The sequence below is a fragment of the Benincasa hispida genome, chromosome 1 (genome assembly GCF_009727055.1).
Source record: "Benincasa hispida cultivar B227 chromosome 1, ASM972705v1, whole genome shotgun sequence".
NCBI classification, from domain to species: domain Eukaryota; kingdom Viridiplantae; phylum Streptophyta; class Magnoliopsida; order Cucurbitales; family Cucurbitaceae; genus Benincasa; species Benincasa hispida.
Genome location: NC_052349.1, coordinates 75,352,268 through 75,367,228, shown reverse-complemented (window position 1 = coordinate 75,367,228; position 14,961 = coordinate 75,352,268). Strand labels below are relative to the sequence as shown.

Here is a 14,961-nt window from a genome sequence, read left to right as displayed (position 1 = left end):
TCCTCCAGAATCATTAATGAAGTGATCGACGCACAAGAAAACCCTGATGTAAAGGGTAATCGCATCATGGAACAGCCAACTCCAAGCCAACTGGAAGATACTGTACAAGTAGTGGCCAAGCCCAGGAGTTCATGGCAAATTTCAAGAATGAGCATCATGACTATGGCATAAAAAATTCTTCTCCCTAACACCAACTTGTTGTTGTATTTGATAAGAATCGAATCACGCCCACAACGCATGATGAAACTATATCACAAGAGAGAGTAATAGCTATCTACTGCATAATGTGATGCATACCTCTTAACGTGGGAAAGCTCATAGTTAATTAGATCAAAGCTGTCAAGGGGAAGCCACGCAGGCAGTTGTACTTTCCATGGTTCATTTGTGCGTTGTGGAACACGCTGGCTTCACTCTAGGGGATGATTTTGAGGAAGTTGATGGGTTGATGGACAAAAAGCTCATAAGGTGTTTATTAAGAGGATCACCCAATCAGCCTAGCTTACCTCCTAAACAAAAACTTCAACACCTCAGCCTTCATAGTGCAAGAAAAAGAAAGCACGCGTTGAAACTTCTGATGATGAACTAAGCAATGAAGCTTCTCCTGTTGAGCAAGAGTCAGAAGTTGAACTTGCGTTAGATTATGAAGACACCAACCTTGTGCATCTCAATCTTCCTCTTCATCTGTTAAGCCTCTCAACCCTCACGTCTTCTGTTAATGAACCAAATGATCCAAGTCACCACGATGAAACGCAAAGGGATTAGATTGGTGAAACAGAAAGCCCTCAGCGTTCTCCTCTCCACTCTTCTTTACTTCCTGCCTTTGACCCTCCATCAGTCATCTATGAGCCAACTAGGTTGGGAACAAGCAATGCCCATACCATTAATAGCCCAGTTGAAGAGATGCGTGAACCACAACCACTTCAGTCCAACGTACCTACACCTTTTACTGCACAAGCCAACATGGATGAACTTAAATAGTTCATCCAAGCACAACCCTTGGTCGCATCCAGGGAAGCTTTTCACCTGCATCTAGTGATTCTGCAATGCCAAAATGTTGTCTTAAGGGATTACTTGCATTAGCAAATGCAAAGGAGTCAAGACCAGTTCGACTTCACAATGCAGTATATTAATAAAGTCTTGATGGGATTTTTCGCCCCACCTCCACTGCCACAACACTTGTGCGATCCCCTTAGATTCATGGATGAAGACCCTGCTTCTGAACACAGGGATGACACACTGGCCTCGTAAATAAATTTGGTGGTGTTGGCCTATTGATTTTGTTCTTTTCTTAATCAAATTTTGTATGTGTTTATCCATTTAGAATTTCATGTATATATATCTTTGATATGAATGAAATTTACAACGCTTTGATCCTTGTGTTTGTCTTAAATATTCCTCTTATATTTCCTTTATCATTATTTTTGTGTCTTGTGTCATGCTTTGATACCTCAATGATAACACTAATGTATGATAACTCACATGTTTAGATAGGCGTTAGAAATCTAAGTCTAAAAGACCTCACTAAATGAAACATATTTTTTATCTCACATGCGTGCAAGCCTCACCTCAAACCTCATTTTGAAATTTTCTAAGGCATTTTTGTAGTTCTTTTTCAACAATGAGGACCTTGCTAATCTCCAAAATTTGAGGGTGGAGAGGTTCGAGTTGATGCATTCTCTAAAGATCTTCATAATTTCATTTAATTCTTCAAAAAAAAATAATAAAAATAATATATATATTAGACATAATAGCAAAACTCCACTACCAACGCATAAGGGTAAACCCAGCTTGATATGAGTTAAGATTGGGAATGACACTTACTCGAAGTTGGATGTCTGCATGACACCCATGGAGACAAGCCAAAACGAAGGTAAGTAATCAGGACCAACACGTCCCAAACTCCGTTATCTAAGCCTAAGAAAGAAAACATAAGGCTTAGATAGGAGTTTAGTCGTGAAGGACATTTGCTCGTAGTTGGATGTCCGCATGACCTTGTGGGGGCAAGCCAGAACGAAGGCGAGTTACCTGAATCGATACATGGGTAGTATTTAAGAAACAAAAACCTATTTTTAAAAGAATTTTGTAATGAGAAAACCTTCCAACGCATTACTGAACTTGAAAGATGGAAATGTGTTGGAAAGCAAAAGAATATTTGAAAAATATGCTTGCAGCATAAGAGATCGAGTATATCTTTCTTTGGGAAGGGAAGCTTATATTTTAAACACTAATCTAAAAAAACTTTGAGGATAAAAGACATGATGAGAGGTGGAGCTAGTGCGTTAATACCATGAGAGTATGTTAAGGAATTGTTTTAGGAATGCTCGGGCACGAGCATTGTTCAAAATTTGGGGTGTGATAACTTGTAGAAATACAAGTTACTGTTCTCTCAAAGTTGAAATAATTAGGATTATAAGTGATGTAAACGTACTCATGATGAAGGAAAACGCATGAAATTGTATATATGTGATAAACTCATTCAACAGTATCTTTTTCAATGAAAAACTGCATCACTAACGTACTTTAATGTAGAAATCAGAAAATTTCACCAAGTGTTGTAGACAAGGTAAATGCAAGGGCATGCGTCTATTTTACCCGACGCATGAAAGATATATTTGGCTCGCGCAATTCACGTCAAATCACAACTTTCAAGCATGGGCATTTGACTGGCAGCGTCTGATCGAAGTAGAGTGGTGGGCAGCTATCTTAGGGTATCATCACCAGGTGGCTGAGCAGATTGCCTATATAAAGAGTAGCTGCCTACAAATTAAGGAGTTAGCAAGTTAAAGAATTAGCCAGTAATTAGAGAGTTAGTCATTTTTTTTCATCTTTTTTGTCTGCAAGCAAGAAGTAAGAGGGACGACATCCATTCTTCATTGTTGGTAATGATGTGCTGCCAGAGAGAAGCTTAAGAGGGACATCTCCTTCAACCCCTCAACCGAGTTGGTCACAGCAAGCATAAAAACAAGCCAAAGAGGACAGATTAAACCCTGTGGCTTGACTTCTTTCTTTTACCTTGCATTCTCATTATCCATTCCACTTGATTGAATTAAGATTATTTGTATCTAAACTTATATCATTAATTCGATCTCATTTCCTATCATTCTTCACGTCTTCATCTATTAATTATCTAAGTTTTTTGTATTTCTGAATCTTCTGGTTGATGAATGCATAAATTTGGTTACTTGAATCCATAAGATCAGTTGATTGAAGTGAAAATGAAATTAGTCACTCAAAAGAGTACTTAATTATTGAACGTATCAAGCTAGGGCATGAAGTAATTCTAGAGAAAAAATTATTCATGTCACTTATTTGTTCATTTTAACCAATGCATGCACCCTAGAGATAGGATAAGAGTGGCATCTGCATCGAGAGATGTTGAACATGAATTAAAGAACAAATCTTCAATGCATCACACATACACTTAGATTGTAGCAGACATCTGTACCATTTCCATTTCATTGATATTGTGCTTATATAGGCTTGTGGTTACCACTAGGAAATCAACGTATAACATTTATGCTTAAATTAGTCATCCACGATATACTTTTCTTCTCTCTGAACTCCTATTTTTCTCTTGCATACGTGCTAATAGTTTAGTATATATAACCAACGTATATTAAACAATTAGGAAACCTTTGCAATAGATCTAAAACCCAAACCTGCGTTAGAGTACTTTAGAGTCCTTGCATTCGACCCTGAGCTTACTAGGACACTTAGGTTAGATTTATACTTGGGTTTAGCTTAAGAGAACTTGTATGCACTAGCAAGGTGAGTACATAAAACCAATCATAAGTCCAACACATAGCATCATCTTCATACCAAGAGATAGATTAAACATCTTTTCCATTATCATTCATCCTCGTCATCACAAACACACAACGCAATAAGCAATACTCTCCCTAATTCGTAATAATAGATAAAGTTACCAAAATATCCTCACTACTCCTACAACTCATTTCCACTAATGGTTGGTACTAGTTACTACTGCCATCATTCAACCACTTCTAGCTAAACTCTTGGCAATCATCTCCAACAACAACCACCTCTGGCAAACCAATTCTAACAACCACCACTAGTAGCCACCTCATGTGGCCAACTCCAGTGACCTCCTCTGGTGACAGCCACCAGCGATCAAATCATGTGACCACCTCCGACGATCAACTCTTGCAGGCAACACCGATGGCCCCTCCAACAACCAACTTCGATAACCAACTCTAGAAACAAGTTGCATTTATTATCTCCAACAATCAATTCATAACGAAAAACTCTAATGACCAATTAGATCAACCGTATGCTAAAAAAAATAAAATCTTGATTAATAATATTGTTTTTAAATACAAATTTAAAATTATTAGTTAATTAAATTGAATTGTAAAAAAAGGAAAGAGATCTAAGTTATGGCTTTCTTTATAATAATTTGGCATTAATATAAACATTTTGAGTATATAGCAAACAAAACAAACTTATACATAAAAATAATTTTAAGAAAATGTAACCAAATACATGAGTATTTTTATTTTAAACAAATTTAGCAAAAAAATAAAATATTTAAATGAAAATGACTTTTTGAAAAGCATTTTTTTTAATCAATCAAAATACGGCTTTAGTGTCTAACAATTATTTAGTGTATATTTTACTATTTATAACAAGTTATTTTCTACCATGAAAAATTCTATACAAATTAAAGATCATTTTTTATTATGTAATGACTTAAGATGTGTTTCGAGTTAGAGTAGCGATTTTAGAAAATGAGATTTTGGTACAATTTATTTGTAAGGCCCCGTTTGGTAACCATTTCGTTTTTTGTTTTTGTTTTTAAAAATTAAGCCTAATCCCTCTCCGTTTCGTATAATGATTTCCACCTTTGTTAAGCACAATGGTTGAATTCTTAGCCAAATTTCAAAAACAAAAATAACTTTTTAAAAGCTATTTTTTTCAGTTTCCAAAATTTGGCTTAGTTTTTTAAACCAGACACTCGAAGGGCTAGCCATATGTACCTCGCCTCGGGAGACCCAACCCATTCAAATCAAAATCGAATGAGCACCTACGACTAAGGGGAAAAGATGTAAAGAACGCGGAGCGTGAAGTGATATTGGACTCTTCGATGAGTTCCATGAACCAGACCCACAAAGCAGCATCATAGGTGCAATGCAAGAGGGAACTGCCTTTGCAAATACGATGTTAAAAGTACTAGACAAATTTAGAAAAAAAATGTCAACTAGAAAAAAAGTATTCTAGGGTTTTGTTGGATCTTTTAATGCACCGTTATATCCTTTCTCGTTCAAGCAGCCTACTGTAAGCCAGAAGTGACTCGGGAGGAAAAGGAGGAGCATCCCCCGTGCACCTTAACTATAGCTTCGCAGTGACAACCTTGATCGAATGTGTAGGATAGGTGGTAGGTGGTGGTATGCACTTCCGTGTACTAGCTAAAGCTTACGTATGACTGGTGGGTCAGCAAACTGGTATCTCGCCCAAAAAGCAAAGCAGATAACAAAGGAAAAAATTTGGATGTAGAAGTAATGTTATAGACTTAATTTTTCAAAAACAAAATAGTTACCAAACAAAGCCTAAACAATCCAATTTATGTTTTGTTTCAAACTCTTTAAAGTAATTTTCAAATATTTAAAAGTGATTTTGAATTATTATGGTTGGTTTTAGAAGTGAACTAAGAGTTACCCCATTACTCAAAATTGTATTTTCTATTTGAGAAATTATTATTTAACTAAATATCATAGTAAATATCTATTTATATTTATCTTATGGTTAAATTCTTATATGAATGGTTGATATTTTGTGTAAGTTTTAATATATATTAAAAAAATTCAAAATATAGATAATCGTTTGTTTTATTAACAATTTAGTAAAAGACAATATTTGTCATATTTTGTTCCTGTATTTAAAATTAATAAAAAAATTGATTTTACAAATAGTTAACCAACAATATTTTAATAAAAATTGAATTAAATAGTTATTTTGGGACTGATTCCTGTCAATCACCTAACAAAAATCACCTATCAACTAGTTCCTCCAAAATCATTTTGAAATTATTTTAGATTCTTCTAAAATCAATTTTAACTCATGTCAAACACCATCATATCTCAAAATCACTCCCAAACATATTCTTATTTTTTTTATGGTTATACACACATTTTGATCTTGATCCGTTTACAAATGTACATAGATATGAAATATCCTATTGAATCCTAACAACATTGTTGAAGAAATGGACTTAAAAGTTACAAATTTTAGAGTAAGAGAGTGTGTTGTTGCATACTAAAGTTTATGGACTCAATTATAACAAAATTGTAATACAAGAACTAGATTGTCACAAACTAAAATTTAATTAATGATTGTTAAGTTCACAAAAGTTAAACGGACCGAATATATTTTTTAATTAATAAATTAAGGAGGAAACAAGACGAATGACAAATTTAAAAATACATTATGAAAAATAGTAAAAGATCTATATCTATTGAAAAATGGCATACCAATATTCTTTGATTAAAAATCAGACTTAATAAAAATACTAACATACTCCCAACACAAAAATGCCGCGCCTAAATTCTAAATTTATGGGTTAACTAAAAAGAACATTATTAATTAATCCATAAATTTTTTAATTATGTTTTATGTTTTCATAAATTTTTGAATAAAAAATTATTTCAAATAGTAAAACTGTTGAAAATATTTTGATTTTTTTCTATATTTAAAAATAACCATTTTTTAATTATGTTTTATATTTTCAAGTTCACTACATTCAATACATTCAATAAATATATATTTAAAAGATAATATGAAATTTGTTTTTAAATTTTTTTTTTTTCAATATGTGATATATGTAAAATTTGAAAAATAATATTTTATGTTTTAATTGTATCCATGTTTTAAATTTTAAATTTTATAATACAAAATTAAATCAAACAAAATAAAGAGTTTAGAAATACTGTAATTTAAAATAGTATTATGTAATATATTATAAATTATATAATATTACAAAATAATAATTATATAGTTTTTTAACCTAAAATATGGTCATAACTAATTAATAATATTTATAGTCAATCTAATATTTAGTAACTACAAGTACCGTTATAATTTATAAATATAATATCAAATACATTTAAAACAATTGTTTAAATTAGAATCAAGTGATTTTGTTAGAATCTTTTGTTTTCAAATTTTTGTTGTCAAATACATTGTATTTGTAGATTCATAGCATCGATGTCACAGTGACCATCAGTAACACAGACCATTTATCATGTCACCCAAGACAATCGACAACCATAACAACTTCTTGTCTTGGTTAATCGTAAGTATATTGGACTTATTAGATCCATTCATCCAAGTTAAAATCTCTATTAAAAAGGAGAATTGAGGAGAGAAAGAGTGAGAGAGAGAGGGCAATATATGCATATCTACTTCTCATGTAAAATTGATCCTTCAGATACAGAAAGAATTCCTAAATTGAATTCATGAACCTCTATGCAAGCTTCCCATATATTTTCTATTCAAGAGTCAGAAAGTAATGGGGGGGTGGTCAAATTAGTGAATCTACCAAAATTTCTGAAGTCTGCTTCTTCTACCTTTCACCATGTATGTGTTTCATCAGCCAAAGAGGAAGAAAAGTCCTCTTGAAATAGCCATCTTCTACAGTTTGAAGTCTGCTTCTTCTAAACCTTCACCATGTGTGTTTCGGGCAATGACGAAGAGAGGTCCTCTCGAGATTGTGACCGTCTACTTTGAAGGCGCATCTGACTTCGGCGCGGGGTCCAGAAGGAACCAACACTGCCATTGTCAAATTGCATTTGGCCAAGGCTATTTGAAGAATAACTATGGGAAACCCCACTACTCGTTGACCGGTGCAATGACGACTCCATAAGTTGGATGCCACTGCTGCTGCCGAAGCCATGCCCTAAGCCAAAGGGTCTTTCTTGAGAACCTCTAACTGTTGGACTCAGTGGCATCTTCACTCTGCCGTCACCTGTTGCACCATGGTTTCACATTGTATTCATAGTTTATACCAAAAAAAGGGGCTATAAAAGAAGCAATCATACAGAAAAAAGAAACCATGATAACTAGACTAGATTAGAAGCCATATTGTGTGTTATATAAATATACGTACATTTGCAGATTTTAGGTGAAAGAAAATTACAGCTAAAAACTTCGATAAAAATCACCATTAAACGAAACACACAAATGTATGAAGACCATCACGATATTTGGAGCCTTGAACATGATTTTTTGTTTTAGTACAATAGAGATTTTAACCCCAAACATTAAGAGAAGAAACCCTTAACCGCTAAGCTATACTCACGTTAGCATAGAGAGGCTTGCAAAGGATTAAAATGATATTTCTTATGTGGATGCATAAAAAGTGGCATAATATCATTGAAGCAGGGCAGCAAATGTGCATCTTCTACTTGTAGAAAACTAACATTTCAAAATGAAGCCGACAGCACATTCAAAAAAGTGTGACCCGAAAATTGTAGATAAGTTTATCTTAATCAATAACCACATTTCTTTCAACTTTTTCCACTAACAGATGAAGATATATTGCTCTAAAGAAAACTTCCCCATTTAGGAAGGCAAAGCAGAAAATCACGATAACGTTGATAAAGCATAAGTAGCCTACTGATCTCATAACATAGAACTATGACAATATGCATTCAGGCCAAAAACCTTTTTTAGCTGACGAAATCTTCATGCATAAAAGTTTCTTCCATAGAAGTCAATTTGCACATCTGTCTGATCAAAGATTGACATAACACATTCACATTGCACATGCGGGATATTTCATGTTAGACAAGCTCATGGAGAAAAATTCATGTATGTAAATATCAGAACAGAGTCTATTGCAATGTAAAACCTAAAGATATTACATGTGTAGAAACTTACCAGCACTCATCGGACTCCACCGCTGTAACCGAAAAGGAGATGGAATGTTTAGAACAGATGTGGTGGAGACAGCATTATGCCTGAAAATTGGGAGATATGGCCTCCGGAAAAATCTAGGTAATGCACTTCCTACACAGGATAATGCAAGCAGGAAAAACAATGATGTGAACAGAATGACCATTAGAATTAGAGGATCAATCTTCATTTTAAAAATTTCATAACCACGGAGTCCTAGCCTGGTTGTAACAGTAAATGCATTTCCAGCCTCCAACAGTGAAACACCAAATGTCCAAGTCGTACTCCCGGAACCAATAGTAATTTGTTTATCAGTAATATGCAACCCCTCTCTAAGGAGTGAGACTATGTATGGTGCTCTAAAGCAGTATTGCTCAATAAAGGGTTGTGGAGGAACACTAGCCTGTGCAACATCCCAAGGTTTCTCACAAAATTTGTGGCCCCTTTCTAATACATCATCAAGTGTAGCCTCTGAACTCAGATTGAAAAATCGAAATACCACAAAGAAACCAGAAATGGCATAAAAATTTCCGTATGGTGGAGGGTAGTTATTAGTTATGGCACAAGGTTGTACATCACAATCAACTCCAGCGCTTGTATTTGACCACTCAGAAAAATTTACAGCAACTTTAGCAAGTGCGGAACATTCTTCCCAATTTGGAGCACCAATCAGCCTTAGAGAAATTCCAGAATTGTCTCCTCTGTCCAGTAACTTTCCACACTGGTTACAGGTATACTGCTCATTGTACCCAGTATGCAGGCAAGGGTGGTTAAGTTTAAATTTTCCACTAGACAGGTCCTGCTTTTCAGGTTCTTGGATCCTTCTTAATAAGTGGACAACAGATTTCCCAAATGCATCATTTAAACCATAGCCAGTAAGAGAATAGGCATTAAGATGATAATCAACATTTCCAATTTTAATGTTCAAACTAGACTCATTTTGTTCCTTGCTTTCGAAAGTTACTTGCAAAGAAGAACCACCCAAGTCAAGTGCCCCATATGTTGGTTCCCTTGGTGTAGCCCCCAACAATTCTTTTTGATAGTTAAGGGCTATCCATCCATAATAAGCCTCTTCTGTACCCGAAATGGTTTTAACCCACTCTCTCTGGCAAAGAAAGCGCGAACTCTTTAATATAGACCAGGCATTGTCCAGAAGCCATTTCGAATCTGCAGGCGGTAACTTTCTAACTCCAGCAGTCGCATAAAGGAAAAGAGAGGTGCTTTCATGGGCACGCTTGGGAATCTGCTTCTCAGCCCATTGAAGCAGAGGTTTAATAGCTTTTCTCAAACCAGTTACATTACGAACCAACTTATCGAGACCAGGTTCTGTTTCCATTCGATCATAAGCCCGTCCGCTTTGAGATTTCAATTTCTTCTTTTGTCCTGTATATGACCTGATGGCAATGGGAAGGGCTCCATTTTTCTTATAATTAACATTAGCTTGATATACATAAGCTCGAGTTCCAGTACTTCCACAGTCAAGCACCACATAGTATCTGAGTGTTCCTTGGGACCAGTATGAATAAATATACATAGAAACCGTATAAATTAGAAAACAAAAGAGCAATAAACACAGAAAAAGAAGAATGGTCCGCACCCACTTCCTGTTCAGCCACCAGAAGGAGCCTCCGGGCAATGTTTTCTCCTTTGAGAAACTAGAGCTGGCACTCTCTCGCTGAAGTGGTGAAAACTCAGGAGTAGCATTCTCAACACCGCGCTTACCCTCTTCAAGATCAAGTCTACGGTAAGTAGAGAGATCCTGAAGAGACGATGAAAGCCTTAGATTGTTCTTAAGCGCAGGACTAACAAATCCAGCAACCAGAGGAGAAGGAGAAGCGATCAAGGGAGGCGACGATGACGACAAATACGCATCTGTAGAAGAATGGCGGCCTGACCAACGAGTGGTCACAGACGAGAGAATATCCCTAAATTTCCTAAACACCATTTTTCTCCGAATCGGTACAAAACTTCAAAAATTCATCAGAAACCCACCAAAATCCATAATCATAACAACTGAATTTCGTAATTGTAGATCAAAGTGATCCCCAAACTCGCAGTTTCTCCCAAAACCACAGTAGAGAGAAAGAGAGAATGGGGGGATTTTCAGATTGAAGTTCGTTTAAGGGTTGACTAGAGGGATAGATCAAAATACATGGAAAGAAATGATGGGAAAGAAAAGAAGTGGAGAAGATCAATGGGAGAGACCAAATTCTTGAATTGTGAGATACATACAGTAATAGGGAGGAAGAAGAAGAAGAAGAAGAAGAAATAAGGGAGTGTATGTGTTAAAGTTAGGTTTAAGGATTAAGACTGACCTGAAAGAAGCGATTCGCAATAAAATTAGATCAAAAATGGAAGTTAGAATTGAGAAATCACAGTTTCTCCTTCTTCGTCACTTTTTGGTCTCAATCTCATCAGATGATCAGATTCAGATCCAACTTCAGCGACAAGCTGCTCTGCCAGCCACTGCAACCGGACCAATTTTTTCTTCTTTTTTTTTTTCTCTTTTAATCCACTTTTTCCTCTAAAACTTTTCCAAACTTAAATAAGTATAGTCTTAAACTTTAAACTTGAAAAATATATACATATACATACATACACATATATATATATATTTGTATGATAATTTTTTATTATATTTTTTTAAAAAAATGAAATGTCAATAGTATAATTCAAATTGTTTAAACATATACCATTGAGTTATTGACCTACAAGTTTAAAGATTTGAATCTCTCAACTTCAAGATGTTCAATTACGAAAAAAAAAACGACATTATAGTAAAGGATGTGTTTCAAAAGACAAAAACTAAACAAAAATAAATAAATGCCACATGTGCATTGCTCAAATGTAATTGACATATACTTTTTTTCTTAAAGTTGATAGTTCGAATCTTCTATTCCACTGTTGAAATACTAAAAATTAACAAAATTATTTAATTGAAAAAGAAGAAGCAAATATGTGATTTCTAAAATTACCATATTTCCATTGTACGTCCTTATTAGTTGTTATTATTATTATTTTCTTCTTTTTAGAACCCTTGATTATCTTTTTCTTATATTATTCTTATTATTTACATATATTAACAAATTGTGAAGGGTTAAATTGAATCCAGATAACATAATTAAATCCAAGGTTTAGGTAAAAGTAGTTGAACTAAGAAGGTGGGCTAAGGAAGGCCAACCAAACTCAACAGGCAACCCGAAGGTGGAAGCCAAGCTAATAGACTTTCAAATGGTTTTTGGCTAAAGCAATATTGTATCTTGTGCATATGGAATGATATATGCATAAATAAGAAATATATATGTGTATATATATATATATATGTATGTATGTATATGTATGTATGTATGTATGTATGTATGTATGTATGTATATGTATGTATGTATGTATGTATGTATGTATGTATGTATATGTATGTATGTATGTATGTATGTATATGTATATATATCCATGAAGTGAAGAGGGGGCCAGCCGGTTTCCCCCAGTCCATTCAATGCTAGCCCAAGTGGACTGGCAATTGGGCTTTAGGCCCAGCTAGCCTCCAAACGAGGCCAGCTCAAAAAAAATATTTAATAATATAATAATAAATATATTTTTATGAGTAGTCAACCTCATAGTCCATTTCTACCCTCAATTGGGCTAGCCCAATTGATGTAAGGAATTTTAGCCATGTATTAATCTTTCAAGAAAAGGAAAATTAATGAAAACCTCCTTTAAGATGGTTAATTTAAAGACTATTTATTTACCCAATTCTATTTGTGCAGCTTAATTATTACATTATTAAAGAAGCATAACACATTAAGAATAACTATTGATAAATCAAAAGTCATACTTCCACCTAAAAGTCGAGTACATTAAGGGTTGAAGTCCGTAACAGTCTAGATAATGATGGCTCAGGTGAAAAACGGATAAAGTAATGATTAATGATGGCTTGAAAGCCGAAGAGACAAGCTATGTTCAGTTATTACATGGATGACCTATATAATTCAAGGGGTACCATCATAGAGAGGTATACTTTTCAACCTATGCTAATTGTTACCAGTTGACTCAAATTCAAACCCGATTCTAACTTGAGCGTCGGAGTGGATTTGGCTCAACACCACACCGGTGTTAGCTTTACTCACCTTTTTTGTAGGATATCTAATTATTCTCCTCTAAATACAAATTTATCATTGGTTCAATTTTCGGTATCAACAGTTGGCCCCATCTGTGGGGAGAATAACAATATCTTTTAGCCTTACCACTATACTCTGTGTTCAAACCATGGGCAACAATGTGAATAGAGAAAATCTCCCAACTGACGAGGATGATTCGGATCGTGAACGTCACCCAAGGCAGATCCACACGTGTTCAAGAAACTTACGTGGGGGGAACCCATCGACTTGAAAATGAGCCAGCTCTGGAGTACGTAGCTCTAGCTGCCAAAGTAGATAACTTAGGTCAGAATTTGAGCTAGATCATAGAGATGCTCAGATGACCAAACCCCATCATCGAGGCCATCAAGAAGAATATGATCCACTCTCCTGAGGAAAATAAGTGTGATGGGAAGCAAAGGCACAATTTGGGCCAAAGCACTACCTTAGTGGCCCAAGACCCAATCAAAGGTATGAAGGAACTCTAATTATAGAGGATCTATGAGTGAAAGCGAATTGTTCCAAACTCCATTGTGAAAGAACTCAAACATTTACAATCATACGGAAACGATTATGCATTAAAGATAAATCACAACATGCTTCTTATAAAAAAACAAAGGATAGAGTGACAATTCCTTTGAAGAACACTTTCTTCATGTATTTCCCTCGATCGGTCACCAATGCGTCGAACAGCACGAACGCAACGAGCAACTGGAACTTCCTCGATCACCAGTGAGTAAAACTTGATCCTCGAACAAAACTAGACACCACCACAAGATTATCTTGGTATTCTCGGTGTGAGAATCCAGGAGTTGTGAGCTCTGGCTGATTTTAGATAGAATGAAGGAGGAAGTGAAGGAGGAAATGATCGAGTAAGCGATCACACAATCATGTAATAAATGAAGTTCATCGTATAGACTCGACGCTCGATCATTAAGGCTCTGTAAAGCTATGGTGTAGTAAAACTCCTTTCATTTACTCGAAGTCAACCTTATAGTCACTCAATTAGTAATCTGGTTACTTGTTGCGTGTAGTTTGTAAGATTTTGAAATCTCATTTCATTTTTATCTCACAGTTGCCATCAAAACCGTGTAAAACCACCCACTAAGGTAGTTATTGAGAAAAAGAAATATCAATTATTATACAATTAATAAACTACCAATAAATAAAATAACCAACTTATCATATTATATTTATAACCTATAGTTTTAATATTACATCATATGCAACATATAAACTATAATTCTTTTTCTATTTTATGGCATTTAATATAAATCATATTTATACTAATTCCTCCAATCAAATAATAATGTATCAAATACATCATATCAATTATATCATACATAATTGAATTAATTTAATTATATCATATATAATCAAATTCCCTCTTGTTAATTTGAATATTTCAAACTAACCCAAAAACTGATTCTCAACTTGAATCCATTGAGCTACCAAAGGGACCTTATAAACCTATAGCTTGAAGCTCCAACGGTACATGAATAATTGACTAAACTCTTTAATCACGATATTCACCATCCGTTAACTGTCGGGCACTCCACTAAAGACCAATAGCTTCACTTTTCGCACTACAGATATATTTTTATGTCCATTAGATATAACAAATCAACAATAAGATGACCCTTCAAAAATCACTCGTAAGTACTACTTGACCAAATTACCGTTTTTCCTTTATAGTTACATCTAACTCCTTAAGTACCACTGATCCCTCTAATGAATAATAGATCATAGTCCCACTACGACTAAAACCTTCTCGAGCCAAGAGGAAGGAGTGAATTTATCAAGCCCCAGAATCAGCCCTTAAGGGAGCAATTTATCTACTTACCCCTTCATCGAGGAAGGAATGAATTTCATCTTAGTGAAATGAAAGTTTCAATTATGAATGGTGTTATATAACGA

At 34.7% G+C, this 14,961-nt stretch overlaps 1 protein-coding gene across 1 annotated transcript; it reads right to left on the bottom strand.

The window, feature by feature from the left end:
- Window positions 1–7,387: 7,387 nt before the first annotated feature.
- On the bottom strand, window positions 7,388–11,448 carry LOC120083778 (probable apyrase 7). The gene is made up of 2 exons (XM_039039647.1): window positions 8,896–11,448; window positions 7,388–7,981 (listed from the first exon to the last, which is right to left on the bottom strand). Exons 1-2 carry the CDS (start codon window positions 10,853–10,855, stop codon window positions 7,671–7,673), a joined length of 2,271 nt encoding a protein of 756 aa, XP_038895575.1. The 5' UTR covers window positions 10,856–11,448; the 3' UTR covers window positions 7,388–7,670.
- Window positions 11,449–14,961: the final 3,513 nt, after the last annotated feature.

What these genes read in the sequence shown, in the direction of transcription:
- LOC120083778 (XM_039039647.1), bottom strand. Translation starts at nt 10,855, where the DNA reads ATGGTGTTTAGGAAATTTAGGGATATTCTCTCGTCTGTGACCACTCGT. An exon ending in GTGGAGTCCGATGAGTGCTG is followed by an intron (nt 7,982 to 8,895) that starts GTAAGTTTCTAC and finishes ATGGTGCAACAG; the next exon opens with GTGACGGCAGAGTGAAGATG.